This window comes from Phodopus roborovskii, unplaced genomic scaffold (assembly GCF_943737965.1).
Source record: "Phodopus roborovskii unplaced genomic scaffold, PHOROB, whole genome shotgun sequence".
NCBI classification, from domain to species: Eukaryota; Metazoa; Chordata; class Mammalia; order Rodentia; family Cricetidae; genus Phodopus; species Phodopus roborovskii.
The window spans coordinates 13963130-13978414 of NW_026126480.1; the positions used below are offsets into that span (position 1 = coordinate 13963130).

Consider the following 15285-nt stretch of genomic DNA (forward strand, 5'->3'; position numbering starts at 1 on the left):
AATCACATGCTTGTAAGACCTTTCCCTCAGACAAGAGGGCAGGGGTCACAGGTAGATTTCCTTGCTCCAGAATGGGTTCCTTGATTTTTTTTTTTCCTTCGTTTTCTCTATTGCCCCAGATCCCCAGCTTTTATTTGTATATTTTATTTCAAAGGACAATAAATTTTTTTGTCATTTGCCAACTATCAGGGTAGGTATGTTACTACTGGGGCTCATTTGTGCATGGGAACTGAGGTGAGCAATGGAGGGATTAAAGCTACAGCAGCTCATTCTCATGTGGTGTCTCCCTTACCCCTGCTGTCTAATGTTTCCTAAGGCTGGCCTCAACCTCCATTTTGGTGTACAGAAGTGGCTGAGCTATCTCTGAAATGACTCAGCCTGGAAGCTGGGGCTAGCTAAGAGGGAAGCAGAGGCCCGGTTCTGGCTACAATCCTGCCATAAAGACCTGTCCCCTTGTAGGCAAAGGGGACAACTCAAATGTATGACTGAAAGCACATGTCTTTAGACTCATGGCTTTCAACACCCCAGTTTGGAGCCTTGACCAGGAAGTCTTTTCCTCAAGCTTTGCATCCTAGTCCACTATGGCATCTATGGCCTGAGCCCAAGCTTTGTTAGGGAAATTGAGGGGTGGTGGTAGAGAACCACAATGAAGCCTACTGTCTTCTATCCTCTCTTAGAGGAGACAAAAGGTTCCCAGTCTCTGGGGAGCCCTAGCTCATGCCCACCCGCTAATGCCCAGCACATAGGGAGGAGCCAGGGCCACTGGAGACAGGAGGTTTTATTGATGCTGATGGGGGTAGGAAAGGCCCCCAGGAGCACGGGGCCTGAGTCAGTCAGCAGACACATAAGGCCTGGGCATATGGGGCAGGTTAGGACATTTTTCTTCTCAGGGTTCTGTGGCTCTTCCCTTGGGGGAGGGAAAGAATATCTTGGAGAGCCTACTCCAAGAGCAAAGGCAGAGAGGTTAGAGCCCTTAACCTGAGAGGAGGCACCACAATAGGCAGCAACAACTTTATGGAAAGCTGGATGAACTGGTCAGTAGCAGGAAATGGAAGGCAGCACTGGGTTGGCCTCTTGGAAAGGTCAACCTGGCTTAGGTGAACTCATGGAATACTTGGTATTCCCAAGCAGAGTGGGGCGGGGCCCAAAGCCCTTTTCCCTGTGTACCTTCTTAAGGAATAAAAGGCATTCAGGGAGTCCCCTGGCAAGGGGTGCCAGAATTAGTCCTTAAGGCACAGCTGGGAGCAGACAAGGCGCCAAGGCACAACTGGTGGGGGGACAGGGGTAGGCTCCAAGCTGAGTGCCAGGGTCACAAGAGGATGCAGGACCGCCCACGCTTTATCGGTGTTGGGTTGAGCACTGCCCGGACAGCCTCAGCAAACACCTCCTTGACGCCGTCCTGCTGCAGTGCTGAGCACTCGAGGTAGCGCACAGCGTGGATCTGCTTGGCCAGTGCCTGGCCCTGCTGCGGTGTGATGGGTGCTTGACCCTGCTCCTTGAGGCGCCGTAGAGTATCAGGCTGGGCTCTCAGGTCCTTCTTGGTGCCCACCAGGAGGATAGGCACATCAGGGCAGTGGTGACACACCTCTGGATGCCACTTGTGCCTCACATTTTCATAGGAGGGTGGACTGGCAATGGAGAAACAGATGACAAAGACATTGGTCTGAGGGTAGGAAAGGGTGCGGAGGCGGTCATATTCCTCCTGGCCCGCAGTGTCCCACAGGTTCAGGTTCACTGTGCGCCCATCAACTGCACTCTGGGCGCTGTAATTGTCGAACACAGTGGGGATGTATTCCTTGGGGAAGGCATTAGTTGTATAGCAGATGAGAAGGCATGTCTTGCCCACAGCCCCATCACCCACCACCACACACTTGATGCTCTGCATTGTGTGTAAAGCTGCCTGAGTGGAGGCAATGCCTCCTCCCTCTTCTGGACTCCACTGGAAGTAGTAACCTATGGAGAGAATGAAAGGGGCATTCTTGATTTAGGAGAAGAAAAGATGAAGACATACAGAGGAAAACTACTTCTCGTTCAGTTATTCTGACATCATCCCAAAATCTCATCATGACAAACACTAGAAACAAGGAAAGGTACTGAGCAAGATGCTGCAAAGCTGCAGCATTATATGAGCTCTGGTAACAGCCTAAGATGGAATCCCATTGCTATTTCTAGCAACAACAATGGACAAACCACTCCTCTAAATCTCAATTTTCTTATCTGCAAAATGGACATAGTATTGACTCCATGTACTTACTGTATGAATTAAAACATTGAGGGTAGTACCTGGTTAATTAATACTAGCTATTTTTATTCTTCTATATAAGAATCTACTAGATCAACTACTACATATGGACTCCTCTCACAAGTCTGATCTCCCAATATTTGCTCCAAAGCCTCAAAAATTAAAGACAATATGCATGATGGAGACCCCTTGTTGGGAAGTGGAAAAGGAATTTTGGTGCTGTGGGGCTGCAATGGACCCAAGCATTGGTACTGGTCCCCTCCCAGCTGCAGCTTCTTCTAGGACTAGCTGGGAGGGAAATGGTATTATGTGGTGAGGCTACTTCTCATGTTCCTATTAACAGGATTCCCATCTTATTTGTACTCATGTGTTCAACCTTTGAGTATTCAGGCAGACCCTCAGAGTGGATAGTAGCATAAATAAAGGCCCTCTAGGGCAGCAGAGAGAACCTCAGACTGGAAGACCAAAGAGTAAGTTTTACCTCAGCCCTCTGACTCACTGTAGCCAAGCACTTAATCCCCTCTGGGTCTCAGTTTTTCTTTTCAGGAAATGAAGGTAAAAGGTCTATGACAGGGCTGGAGAGATGGCTCAGCAGTTTAATTCCCAGCACCCACTTTGAAGAGCTCTACAACTGCCTGTAACTCCAAATGTAGGGAAGCCGTTGCCTCTGGCCTCTGAAGGAACCTGGCATTCATGTAGAAACACACACATACACACAACTTTGTGTGGTGTGTTTATCTATAATCCTAGCACTCAGGCAGCAGATGACTATAAATTTGAGATCAAGCTACTCTGCCTAGTCAATTCTAGGCCAGCCAAAGATATATAGTAAAACCCTATCCCAAAGCAAAAACAAAAAAAGACATATTGCCACTGCTCTCAACCTCTGAGCCATTTCTCCAGCCCCAGAGGAAAACATATTGCATGTTTTCTCTCATATGTAAAATCTAAATTTAAATATATAGCAGAGTTACGTGTGTGTGACATGAAAGCAGAAGGGAAACTCTTTGGGAAGAGGAAGGACATCAGTGTAGAGAGAGGAAGGGTAATTATCAGCAAATTACAATGATACATGCATAGGAAAACTTCATAATGAAATCTATTTTCTTATATACTAACTTAAAAAATATAACTTAAAAAAGCCTGAGGGGGCCAGGTGTTGGTGGTGCATGCCTTTAATCCCAGCACTTGGGAGGCAGAGGCAGGTGGATCTCTATGAGCTTGAGGCCAGCCTGGTCTACAGATGGAGTTCCAGGACAGGTCCAAAGCTACCTAAGAGAAGCCCTGTCTCAAAAAATAAACAAAAAACAAAGACATCCCCCCTCCCCCTAAGTCCAGCAATGAATGACAGGCAGGAAGGCAAGGAGGGAATTCCTGGACAGCAGTCATAAGGCCCAAGAGACTGAAAGTACAACAGGCTCTCTAGGGAGGTGGCTATCAACCAGCAATCAGTAAACCAGCTCTCAAAGAAGTGGGGAGGAAGAATAGCTTCCGGGCTGGCAAGGGAAGAGGGCCTGACACCGGAAAAGGATCATGAACAAGTTAGTGTCCAAAACAAGGTGTGGCATATGATCAGGAGCACTAAATACCTGAATCTGACCAACTGGGCTCACCTGCTGGTCAGTAAAACACATTTGTATGGTACAAGTGTTTACTGATGGCATAGTACCATTGTCACTTGATCCTCCTCATGACCTTCTATTTTGCAGACGATGAAAACAAACTCAGAGCTGTTAAAGTAATCCAACCTCACACAGCTATTTAGAGTATGGGAACCAGGACATGCACTCAGTTCTGTGATCCAAAGTCCTAAGTCATCTTCATTGTATCACATGGCTCCCAGCTAACTGTGGGGCCTTGAACAAATTAGTCACTTTCTTTATCACAGCCTCAGTTTCTTCATCTATATAGCAAGAATCATAACACTTGTGCCTTCCTGGCCTTGTGGGGATGTAGCATGAGAGTGAATATACTTTCGTGTACTGTGCACACGGCGTATGATGCTCATGTGTGAGTAGTAGCATTGGCTTAGTTTTCCCTATTCACTCCGAGCTCAATCCTCTCCCTTTTCCTTTATTTTTAGTACTTTGGTCATTGTTATTGTATTGAACCTAGAGCCCCATACAAGCAAGGCAACTGCTCTACCATTAAGCTCTATCTCCAGCTCCCAGGCAGTTCTTTTCCCTAAAATTCTTTGGCTGAAGTGGGTCAGCTAAGTTCCTTTCACCCGATAATTATACCATAGGCTCATCTAACTTATATCAAATCGGAAGGAAAGACTGTCAGTGCTGCAGGAGGCCAGCATCTAGGATTGAATTTTGGTTATGAGTTAAAAAAAAAAAAAAAAAAAAAAAAAACCTTTTTGCTGGGAACGTTGCTCAGTGGTATTGCACTTGCCTAGTATATATAAAAGCCCAGTTTCAACCTCCAGAATTCTACTTCCTAGTAATAAATATAATTTAAAAAACAAACTTCGTTTAGTAAATAAATGTTTGAAAATCTATATATATAAGCAAATGACAAAAACTTGCTCTAGGTTTTTATACCCAGTTTCACTCATTCAGATCAGTCCTGGACTCTTTGTCATTCAAAGTTGATCAAATATAAGAGGGGTTTTAGCCCTGGATTTAATTCCTATTTCTACCACTTACCTAGACATAGGATGAATTGCCTCTATAATCTTCAATTTCCTTATCTCTCAAATTGGGCTACAACAGTACTATCTCACAGGGTTGCTATAGAGGCTAAGTGCATTAATATACAATTTGTGCATGATATAGGTACTTGGTATGAGTACCTAGCTCCTTGCTCCAAAAAGATCTACAATGTTGTCCTAAAGCAAATCTTGGAATTCTCCCCTGCTCCCCCCTTTTTTTGAGACAGGATTTCATTGTATATCCTGGAACTTCCTCTGCAGACCAGGCTGGCCTTGAAATTACAGAGATCCACTTGTCTCTGCCTCCCAAGTGCTGGGATTAAAGGTGTACATACAGCACCATACCTGGCAAGTCCTATCCATTCGTCTATCTCAGATTTTATTCTTGTTTTCTTTCTGCTATTATTCCCTTTCCCCCTCAAATCTTCCTGACTCTTCAAGACCTAGCTTAAATCTCACCATGCCATAAAGCTGCTGATCTGCATTTCCATAGCATGGCCACCCCTTTTAACTCTGCTCTGGCTCCATGTGACTCAGATATCCCCTTAAGTACCAGGCTGGGTTTCTGTAAACCCAAGCACAGAAAAGCTTAGCTTATAGGGCTAGACACACAGGAGTACAACCACTGCTTTTTGATGTGCTGGACCAGCCCTTATTATGAAGAATAGGATGACTCCCTCTCAAGCCTGCCCCAGCCAACAATACTAAAATACTGAGTTTTAGTGAGAATAACGAAAAACAAAAACCAAAACCAAAACAAACAAACAAAAAAAACAAAAACAAAAAAACAAAACCAAACAAACCCAAAACAACGTAATTAGCTTGAAATGGTCCCAAAAGGGTTAGTATGTTCATGGGGCACAGAAAGATGGAGTCTATTCTATCAGGGTAAATATGGTCCCTGGAGTCCAGCTTGTATCCAGTGGGCCCTGGCCTTGGGGTGTGTCCCTGGCAGGCCCAGAATGGGGAGGAAAAGGAAGTACTGATGTTTGCCTGATTGCCTGATCTCTGTGGCAGTTAGAGCAGGGGAAGTGTCCCAACTGGGAGTGGGGGAGGGGAAGCATGGTCTCTAAAAGATGGGTATGTGTAATCCTACAGCCTCCTGAGCCACCTCTCTAACACAAATCTCTCAGTATTTTGCAACCCTCCTTAATGACGACGCACATTGCAAACCTTACCTCTGATTACATTACCCCATCCTTTGCAAAGTGACCTCCAAAGTCTACCCCCAAAACACAAGCAATACTAAGCAGGGACAAGCATTACTGCCATCTACTCCAAGAATATTTCAGGACGAGCCAGGTGGTGGTGGCTGCAGTGGCACTCACCTTAAACAGCACTTAGGAGTTTGAGGCCAGCCAGGTCTACAGAGTGAGCTCTAGGACAGCCAGAAAACCCAGTCTTGAAAAACCAAAAACCAACAACAAAAAACAAGTTTCTGTTCATAATTCAAGTCACAAGTGATTTCACTGATCCAATGTCTAGTCTCCATCTATTTCGTATGGAGGCTGACCAGAATCTTATCTCTTGTCCTTAGACTGGGAAAGCATAGAGGGCAAAGTCCTGCTTGATTTCTGACTCTCTGAGTATAGCACATGGCGCTGTCAGTAAAAAACAAACAGTGAGCTCAATCTGCCCCTCTTTGCACACAAGAGCTCATCTCCCATGAGTGCTGTGCACCCCTTCAGATTCTTCCTGTCCTCTGGGCTCAGTTCTGTTTCCCACCTTCTGCAGGCCTCTCCTCTTTTACCTTTCCCAGTACTGACCGGTTAATTGCTGAACTACTACTGGATGATTTGTGGGGAGGCAGTCTGTTTATTTGCAGAAGCCTAGCACAAGGCAAAAGCTGCAGCATGACATACAATGCTCCCCCACCCCCCATCAAGCCTGACATTGAGACTGGGAACAAGGAAAGCCTCTATGTCCACAAGACACTGGACAAAGGTAGACAACTTCTTCCTCAGTCAGAGAAACAAAAAGTTAGAGTAATGAACACACAAGCTGGATTGCTCTACTTAACCTCAAAGACTGAGAGGTCAAGCAACAGTAACTCAGAGGGGCTGAAGAAAATGGGAAGGAAAAGTAGAAGATAAGCTAAGGATTAGACTTGGTTGGCCAAAGCTACCAAGCCAGGGACAGGGCACTGTAAGTTTGTTTGTTTGTTTGTTTTGAAGGAGAGACAGGAGAGGTGACACAAGGACCCTGGTGCTGCAGCTGCCTGCAGCTGGGCTGGGAGGAGGAAGCTAGGAGAGACATGAGGTCAGTATGGGACTGGGACCAGGCCAAGGGCTGGGACTCTTTCTTCCCCTTCTCAGCATCAGCAGGGAAGAGCCTAAGAGAACCTAGTTCTTAGCCTAAAAAAAAAAAAAAAAAAAATCCTGAGCTCATGCCTTTAATCCCAGCAGAAGCAGGCAAATCTCTTAAATTGGAGGCTACCCTGGCCTATAAAGTGAATTCCAGGACAGCCACAGCCACACAGTGGAAGAAATCCTATCTCAAAAAAAAAAAAAAAAAAAAAAAACAACAACAAAAACAAACAAAAATCCTACACTGAGGGGCTCTCCCCTTTTTGTCACACTCTGGGGTCCTATAGAAAGGATTTTGCACTATAGTTCCTAGGGTGAGAAGAGAGAGTTGATGCTACTTACTAGGGATTGCAGAGGAGGAAGCAACAAGCCAATTGTAGCTGACAAGGACATACATAGATAGAGGGTTGAGACAGCTCATCCCAACACCCAGGGTGTTCCACAAAGGGTGAGCCCCAGAGACAGGACAGCTCAGCTCTGGCTTGGGGAACCAAGCTGCCCCTCCTCCATCCAGCAGCACAGAAGAAGACTCACATACTGGCTTCTCTGCACTCAGAAGCAGCTCAGCAATCTCTGGGCCCCATGAAAGGCCTATGAAGTGGCACTTCCTTTGCTTTTGCTCACTCCACATGAGACTGTGAGTACCAACCTTGCAATCCTGTCTCCTCCACTCAAAAACAGAGAGGGCTTCCTAGTCCTTTTAGTATGTCTTGCAAGGGGGTTTCCAAAAGGGAAAAAAAACATCAGGGAGGAAACTCCACATCTATTTTCCACTGTCAGTGGTTACAGTGTTGGGGCAGAGGGCAGGGTATACACCCCCATCCTGGAGTCCTGCAACAAAATTCCAGCATCACTGCCTTCTTATCTCTCAACCTACAGCAATCTTTGTACTTTGCATAAGGGGCGACCCTTCTGCCCTGGACAGATTAAGACTGGTGAGACAGGAAGACTGAGTATGAGGCACTGCTATACTCAGTCAAATCTATCAGTATTCACTGTGCCCTTTGGAAGTATTTAAAATGCAAATCTTTTTTTGTTGTTCCTTTTTTTTTTTTTTTAAGACTAGGTCTCACTAGATCACCCTGGCTGGCCTGGAACTTGATATGTAGACTATAATACTGGCTTCTGCCTCCCAATTACTGGGATTAAAGGTATATACCATACCTCACTTACAACCTAATGTTGAAGTAGAGCCAAGAGAGTAAGGGCCTAGATTTCCTAACCTCTGGCCTGATGCTGTTACTCTCACTAAGCAGAGAAGATGAAGACTGTTGTTAGTCTGACCTTTAACTTCATTCAAGATGACCCTAGCATGCTCCTTTGTAATGAGCCAGAGGGCTGGAGAGATAACTTAGTAGGGTTAAGAGCACTTGTTCTTGCAGAGGCCCTAATTTGCTTCCCAGCACCCACATGGTAGCTCACAGGTTCATATAGTTCCAGTTCCAGATCTGACATCCTCCATGGGCACCAGGCATCCATATGGTACACCTACACATATGTAGGCAAAACACCCATATACATAAACAAATCTAAAATAATAAGAAATGGGCCAAAAGAGTAAAGTTGACACCTGTCTGCATCCTTTTATTTTTAAATCCAAGTCTCCCCCAGCTCCTGGCCCATCTTGTAGTGCTCTTGTTTTAGCACTAACAGATAGCCACCCTGGTCCTGCCCTAGCTGAAAAGCTCCTCCTTTAGCTCCTGGGGACATGCCCTCCCCCCATGTGAGATGAGGACAAAAGAGGAAGCTGGACCCTGGACAGGAAAACCAGTCTGATCTGGGGAGGTGGCCCAGGCTTTGTCTTTGGTTTCCCTTCAAAGATCTTCTCCCAGACCCCTACAAACCTTACCTCTAACAGGTCCACACTGTACACGAAAGGACGAGGCTTTTAGTCTATGCCCAGGTACTCTTCTTATTCCCAGTTCTCCAGCTACTATCAATCCAATATCTTCACAGCTGCTTGTATAACCACAGCCTCTCATATCTTCCTGCTCATAACCCCCTATAAGTCCTATCAGACACCTCATCTGCCTTACCATCTCCCCTAAAGCAACTCTCCAAAGCCCAGATTGCTAAGCAGGACATGTAACAATGTTACCCTACAACTTTTTTGTATTACCTTAACCATACTTGTGTAGCCAGGGCTTGCACAGCAGCTTCTTGGGTAGACCCCCACCTGTGGTATTTTTCCAGTTAGAACCCTCTCATCCTGGTCATATTTCTTGCAATTAACTTAAACTTCCAATGGAGCCAGAACTTGCCTAAGTGAAAAACCCTGTTACTTCCATCCTATCTTTGCCCTCAGAGCCCTGTGGGTTGCTTAGTTATACAGAACACTAAATTAAGTACTGGTTTGTCAATCGAGGAATCGGGGCTCCTGAGGATTTTTCCTGAAGCTGGGATGCACATCCTTTCCTGAGCTGGGATTTAATACAGATCCCTTGGATTTCCTCCGTGGGGCCAAACCTCTGTACCTCCCAGAAATGAGAGTAGGAGAGACAGGTGGAGAAGGGCAAGACTAGAAGAAGGAACAATTGATGGGGAGGGACAACTGGGAGGTGGTAAGAGGATAGGAATGGGAAGGAGCCCAGCTCTTAAATTTAGCTTTGCTTGAAGATCCCCCAATTGTGGCATTTGCTCCCCTCCACTTCTCTTTTATTCTTGTGGAGGGAAGTTAATACAGAAGAGTAGAGGAGATGAACAAAATCCCTGAGCGTGTAATCCAAAGGCTGAGGAAGGAGCTCTAGAATGAAGAAAGGAACTTACAGGGTCAAGACAGACTAAGTTAGACTTTGGGGAAATTTCTTAGGGAGAAGGAATAGAGTCCTAGAAAAGAAGCAAATATCAAGGATGCTTGAAGACAAAAGGGTCAGCAGAACTCCCTGTAAGGCTCTGACACAACAGAAAATGCAGGTACCCAACCTCTGCAGTCCCCAGAAAGCTGCAGGGAAGAGAGACAAACTTTTTTCTTACCCCCTTTCCTGATAAAAAATTTAAGACCAGTCAGGACTGAAGTTAGAGCAACTGCAGTTTTCCCTCCAGAATCTTGTCTTTGCCCCCTCCTTTTCCTATCATACCAAATAGCCCACTCCATTCTCCCCACTGGTTAGAACCAGTAAGGTCAGGGACCTTCAGGCTAGCCCCCCCCCCCAACTCCTAGGCTAAACTCTTGGTTAAAGCACCTAAGGATCAGGGTAGTTTTGATTTCCCATGGCCCTTCTCACTATTGTCTCATTCTTGTGTCACCCACCCTGACTGCTACACACTGCTTCCCCTGACTAACCACAATGTCACCCACTGCAGGTTCCCTTCACTCTGCTGGTTTCTGCTCTGGGCCTTCTCAAGGCTGAGGGCAGTTATTTTGTCTCTAAGAGATAAAGATGTTGACACACTAGAACTAGCATGCTTATTCGCCTGTACAGGTTTCCAGCCCTTTAATCATCATCATCGGGAGGCTGCAACCTGCATCTCTAAGAGGCGAGAAAAGACTCCCAAACTCAAATCTAAAGCGGTTTCGGACACCGAAGCTAAAGATACCGATACAAGAAAGGAGACAGAGGACAGCAGGGAAAATGTGTTAGCCAGAGGCTGAGAAGAGATGGAAATGGGAGGCAGGAGAGAACCGAGCAGAGAATGACTGGGCAGGGTTAAGTGTGAGATTGGGGCTTAAGTACATCTATGTGGTTGGGGGAAAACAGATGGAAGAAGACGAATGTGTGGTAGACATTAAGGAGTGTGAAGGAAGATAGTATGTGGAATTCAGGTGAGAAAGACCAAGAGCTCTCAACCATTCCGGCAAGCACAGCTGACTCTTAAAGTTATCAGTGACTGTCGGTATCCAGACCTTTTCCTTCCTCAGTTTATCCTTAAAAAAACTAAACAAAACAAAAAAGCAAGGCCAGATTGAGTCGGTTAAATACAACAGACATGTTCACTAAATACCTGTTGCATGGTACAGAGATAAAGAGGTGGGGGGGGGAGAGAGGGAGCGAGGGAGAGAGAGAGAGGGAGAGGGAGAGAGAGAGAGAGAGAGAGGGAGAGGGAGAGGGAGAGGGAGAGAGAGAGAGAGAGAGAGAGAGAGAGAGAGAGAGAGAGAGAGAGAGAGAGAGAGAGAGAGAGAGAGGAGCGGGGATTCCCCACAGGGTCCTCCTGAGGGTTGCAGCAACAGTGTAGCTACAGACCAGCCCGGACCTTCCCGGGTGAAACCTTTCTCTACATTCTCAAGCTTCAGAGGCCCCAGACGCCGCCCCCCTCAGCCTCACAAATGTCACAACTGCGGAGCCAGAGAGCGCGCCTTCTCTATCCCAGAGGCCCTCTTCTTTCACACACTAATGAACACCCCCAACAACTTTTGAGGGCACCCGACCGCAGAGTTCCATCCTCACAGCTCAGCGCCTTCCCACTTCCGAGCCTCTCACGGCTCGGATCGCAGAGGTCTCCCTCGCGGCTCTCGGCATCCCGCGCTGTCTGTCCTTAGGATCCCACCCTCAACCCAGCCATCAGCGATCGACTCGAGGTGGCCGCTGTCCCCGCCCGGCCTGCCGCGCCCGCCCAACTTGCAGTGAGCGAGAACCTCCCGCCCGCGGCCTCTCTCCTGCAAACTTCCCGGCTCCCGGGCGCCCAGCCAGTCCCAGCCGGCCGCGCTCCTCTTCCCCAGGACCCCTGCCCACCGGCCCGGCCCGGGCCTCACCTGGTGCCCTCCCCGCGACGGGGGAGCTGGGGGCGGCGGCGGCGGCTCTGGGCTCAAGAAGGAAGTGAGAGCTGGAGGCCGGAGGAAGTGGGGGGGTGGGGGACGGGCCGGCGGGGCCGGGGCGGGGCGGGGCGCGGGGGCGGGCCGGCCGGGGCGGGGCGGACCAGGAAGTCCGCGGCTTCCAACCCCCCCCCCCCCCGGCCCGGGGTCTTCTGCAAGCCTTGCCCCCAGGCAGTCCCGCGCCCCGTTTCCCTCCCCTTCGCCCTGTGGCCCCTGAGACCCCACGGGTCTTGCCGCAAGGTCAGGTCTCCCCGCTCTCACTTGGCCTCCCACCCCAGCAGAGGCCCTAAGCTAGGCGCTAGGCATTTGCTCTCTTCCTGGTATCTCCCGCCCCGCAACCTCCGCGAGCAGGCTGAGAAATGCCTTCCGCTCAGAGAGGGAATCTAGAGGTAGCTGTGGCTGGCCAGGGGTTAGCGGGAATGGGGCAGGCTGGGGCAGTCCCCACCCCTGCCCTGAGCCTTTGGAGAGTGCCGGATGGTGGTGATTCAGCACTGGGAAGGTCCCAGACCCCTAGGGAGGGTGGGGAGACTGGGGGAAGGGCAGCTGCCGTCAGCACCCCGGGAAAAAGACACCATCAGCAGAGCCGCAGGCGGAGCTGCGCGGGCCCCAAAAAACAGGATGTCGTGTCGTGGTTCCGCACTTCGCGGCTCCGCGAGGCTCTGGGGAGGGGGCGGGGCGTGGGAAGACGTGGGGCTCCTCTTGTTCCCCGATTTAGGCCTGGCGCGCAGCTGCTCGGAGCGGTGGGACCCCACCCAGGCCTGAGGTCCGGCTTGGGCCCTAGAGACAGGCGAGTGGACAGACTAATGGGCGCCCCCTGGTGCTTCCAATCCAGGCCCGGGAGCGGAGCTTTGACTGGAGAATCCACGCTCTTGGTTCTTTTTAACAACTTTCTGGGTGCCCTACCACGTGCAGAGCTCCGCTGGGTGCGGTGGAAACAGTATGAGATGGACACCCGGTCTTACAAGGACTTCGAAATAAAGAGAATCAATAGTTTAACCTTTCCAACTATCAATTCTTTTCTCTCTCTCTCTCTCTCTTTTTTTTTTTTTTTGTAAAATCAACAAAAATTCGCCCTGAAGATGTGAAAATAACAGAGTAGGTGCCTGTGCTACTGTATAGAAAGTGAAGTTAAGACAATCAGATTCAGAATGGCTAGTCAGTGACTGAGTAAATGAAAGCATGTTGTGAGATCTTCAAGAAACTTGTTCTGATTGCTTTTGGACCTTCTTCCTTTTCTTTGGTTTTTAATACAAATTCCTCCCTGTGGGGAAAGGAGAATAAAAGACATCAAGGGAGGGCAAAACTGATGCATGGGAAGAGGCTTGTGAGTCCTAGAAATAGCAGGGTCCTGAAGTGTACCTCACATTCAGGTGGCTTCAATGAAGCCGTTGATAATGATATGTTCCAAGCCAGATGTGGTAGCACACGCTTATAATCTTAGCATTCATGAGGTAGAGACAGGAAGTTCAGAAGTTCGAGTCCAGCCTGGGCTATATGAGATCTTAAAAGAAAAAGTCCTAGTCAGGTGTGGTGACACATACCTTTAATCCCAACAGTTGGGAGGCAGAGGCAGGTGGATCTCTGTGAGTTTGAGGTCAGCCTGGTCTACAGAATCAGTTCTAGGACAGCTAAGGCTACACATGAAACCCTGTTTCCAAAAACAGAACAAAATGAAAACATACTTGAAAATTCAACTATTTCTCAGTGGTAGTGGTAGATTGTTTGCTTATCATGTGCTGTACCCCAACAGCATAAACAATGGCTTGTGTATTTTAGAGTCAATTGCAGGGCATAGGAGCATAGTGGTGGAGCAGGGTGGTAAGAGCATTCAGAACAGTAGATTGAAAAACTGGGTGGGCAGCCTGGAATCATCCTCTGCCTCCTGAGCACTCAGTGTCTTGGGTTTGTTGATCCTTAGACCAGGAGGGAGCGCTTTCCTGGACACCTGTTTGATGGAATATGGGACTACTGGATTTGAAGCTACCAAAAGAGGAGGAAAAATCCTAGAACTGGGTTTCAGATGATCTTGAAGACTAGACTCAGCCAGTCATAAAGAATTTATGCCACATCCTTACTTATTTCTGAATCTTAGGCTTCCCCACTGGAGAACAAGGGGTTGAAGTAGATGATACCCTTCAGCTCTGACCTTCTGTGATGCATTCTTGAGAATAATAATTAAGTAATTGAGGTTTATGCATATAGCATATTGCTCATAGTTCTTTAATATCACTTAGGTCATCCTGTTTTGAGTTCTAGTAAATTGTATCTGTGTCTAATGTCTGTCTCCCCTACCAACTGTTAAGTCCTTTGAGGTTGTGTCTGATTCATCTCTGTGTCCACCCACTGGGCCTGGCACAGGCAGGTCTGAGCATACACTTGTGTTCAGTAAACATCTGTGGAATGAAATTGCTTCAACAAATTATTAATATGTATTGAGTCACTGGCATCCAGGTGATTTGGAGCTGCATTTGTGTCACAGATGTGAGAAGGCTCCATAAGGCCAGGTAGAAGGGAATAGGCAGAAAGGTGGATCCATCTGGAAAGGCTTCTTTTTTATTTTGTTCTGTTTTGTGACAGGGTTTCTCTGTGTAGCCCTGGCTGTCCTGGAGCTCACAAAGATCTGTCTGCCTCTGCCTCCTGAATGTTGGGATTAAAGCCGTGCTGGAATGGCTTCTTGGAGGAGAAGAGTGTTAAAGGGAAGAAAGTTCGTCTCATATTCTTTTTCTTAGTCTTTCATGAGCTTTCCCCAGACAGGTGAGTTTGAGCTAGTGGTACATTTTTTTTAAAGATACATTTATTTATTATGTATATAGTATTCTGTCTGCATGTATCCCTGCAGATCAGAAGAGGGCACCAAATCTCATTAGAGATGGTTATGAGCCATCATCTGGTTGCTGGGAATCGAATTCAAGACCTCTGGAAGACCAGCTAGTATTCTCAACCACTGAGCCAACTCTCCAGCCCAGCTAGTGGTACAAGTTAATGCTTACAAACAACTGAGAGACAAGGATACCCACAGAATCTGGATATTTAGAAGTGAGAAGACAGGGAAGTTTTTTTGTTTGTTTTTGTTGTTTGTTTTGTGTAGTTAGGATCTATTCCTAATTAGCTGAGGCTGACTTTGAGCTCCTAAATTGTTGTGGGATATTTGTACACTGTGTGAAGATTTATTGATTGGTTTAATAAAGAGCTGAATGGTCAATAGCTAGGCAGGGGATATAGGCAGGACATCCAGGCATAGAAAGAGGAGGAGGAATCTAGGTGCTCAGGAGAAGCAAGACAAACAGTGGAAGCAGGATGAGCAAAAACATAAATCAATTTAAATGGGTGA

General features: G+C 47.4%; 1 protein-coding gene across 2 annotated transcripts; it reads right to left on the bottom strand.

Annotated features, from left to right (window-relative positions):
- Nucleotides 1-760: 760 nt before the first annotated feature.
- On the bottom strand, nt 761-12033 carry Rhog (ras homolog family member G). Of its 2 annotated transcripts, none has more exons than XM_051192440.1 (2): nt 11895-12033; nt 761-1953 (listed from the first exon to the last, which is right to left on the bottom strand). In XM_051192440.1, exon 2 carries the CDS (start codon nt 1883-1885, stop codon nt 1310-1312), a length of 576 nt encoding a protein of 191 aa, XP_051048397.1. In that variant the 5' UTR covers nt 1886-1953; nt 11895-12033; the 3' UTR covers nt 761-1309. The 2 variants fall into 2 exon arrangements, with proteins under 2 accessions (XP_051048397.1, XP_051048398.1); XM_051192441.1 differs by lacking the exon at nt 11895-12033 and adding an exon at nt 11590-11718.
- Nucleotides 12034-15285: the final 3252 nt, after the last annotated feature.

Coding starts and splice junctions, on each gene's coding strand:
- Rhog (XM_051192440.1), bottom strand. CDS start 1,885: ATGCAGAGCATCAAGTGTGTGGTGGTGGGTGATGGGGCTGTGGGCAAG.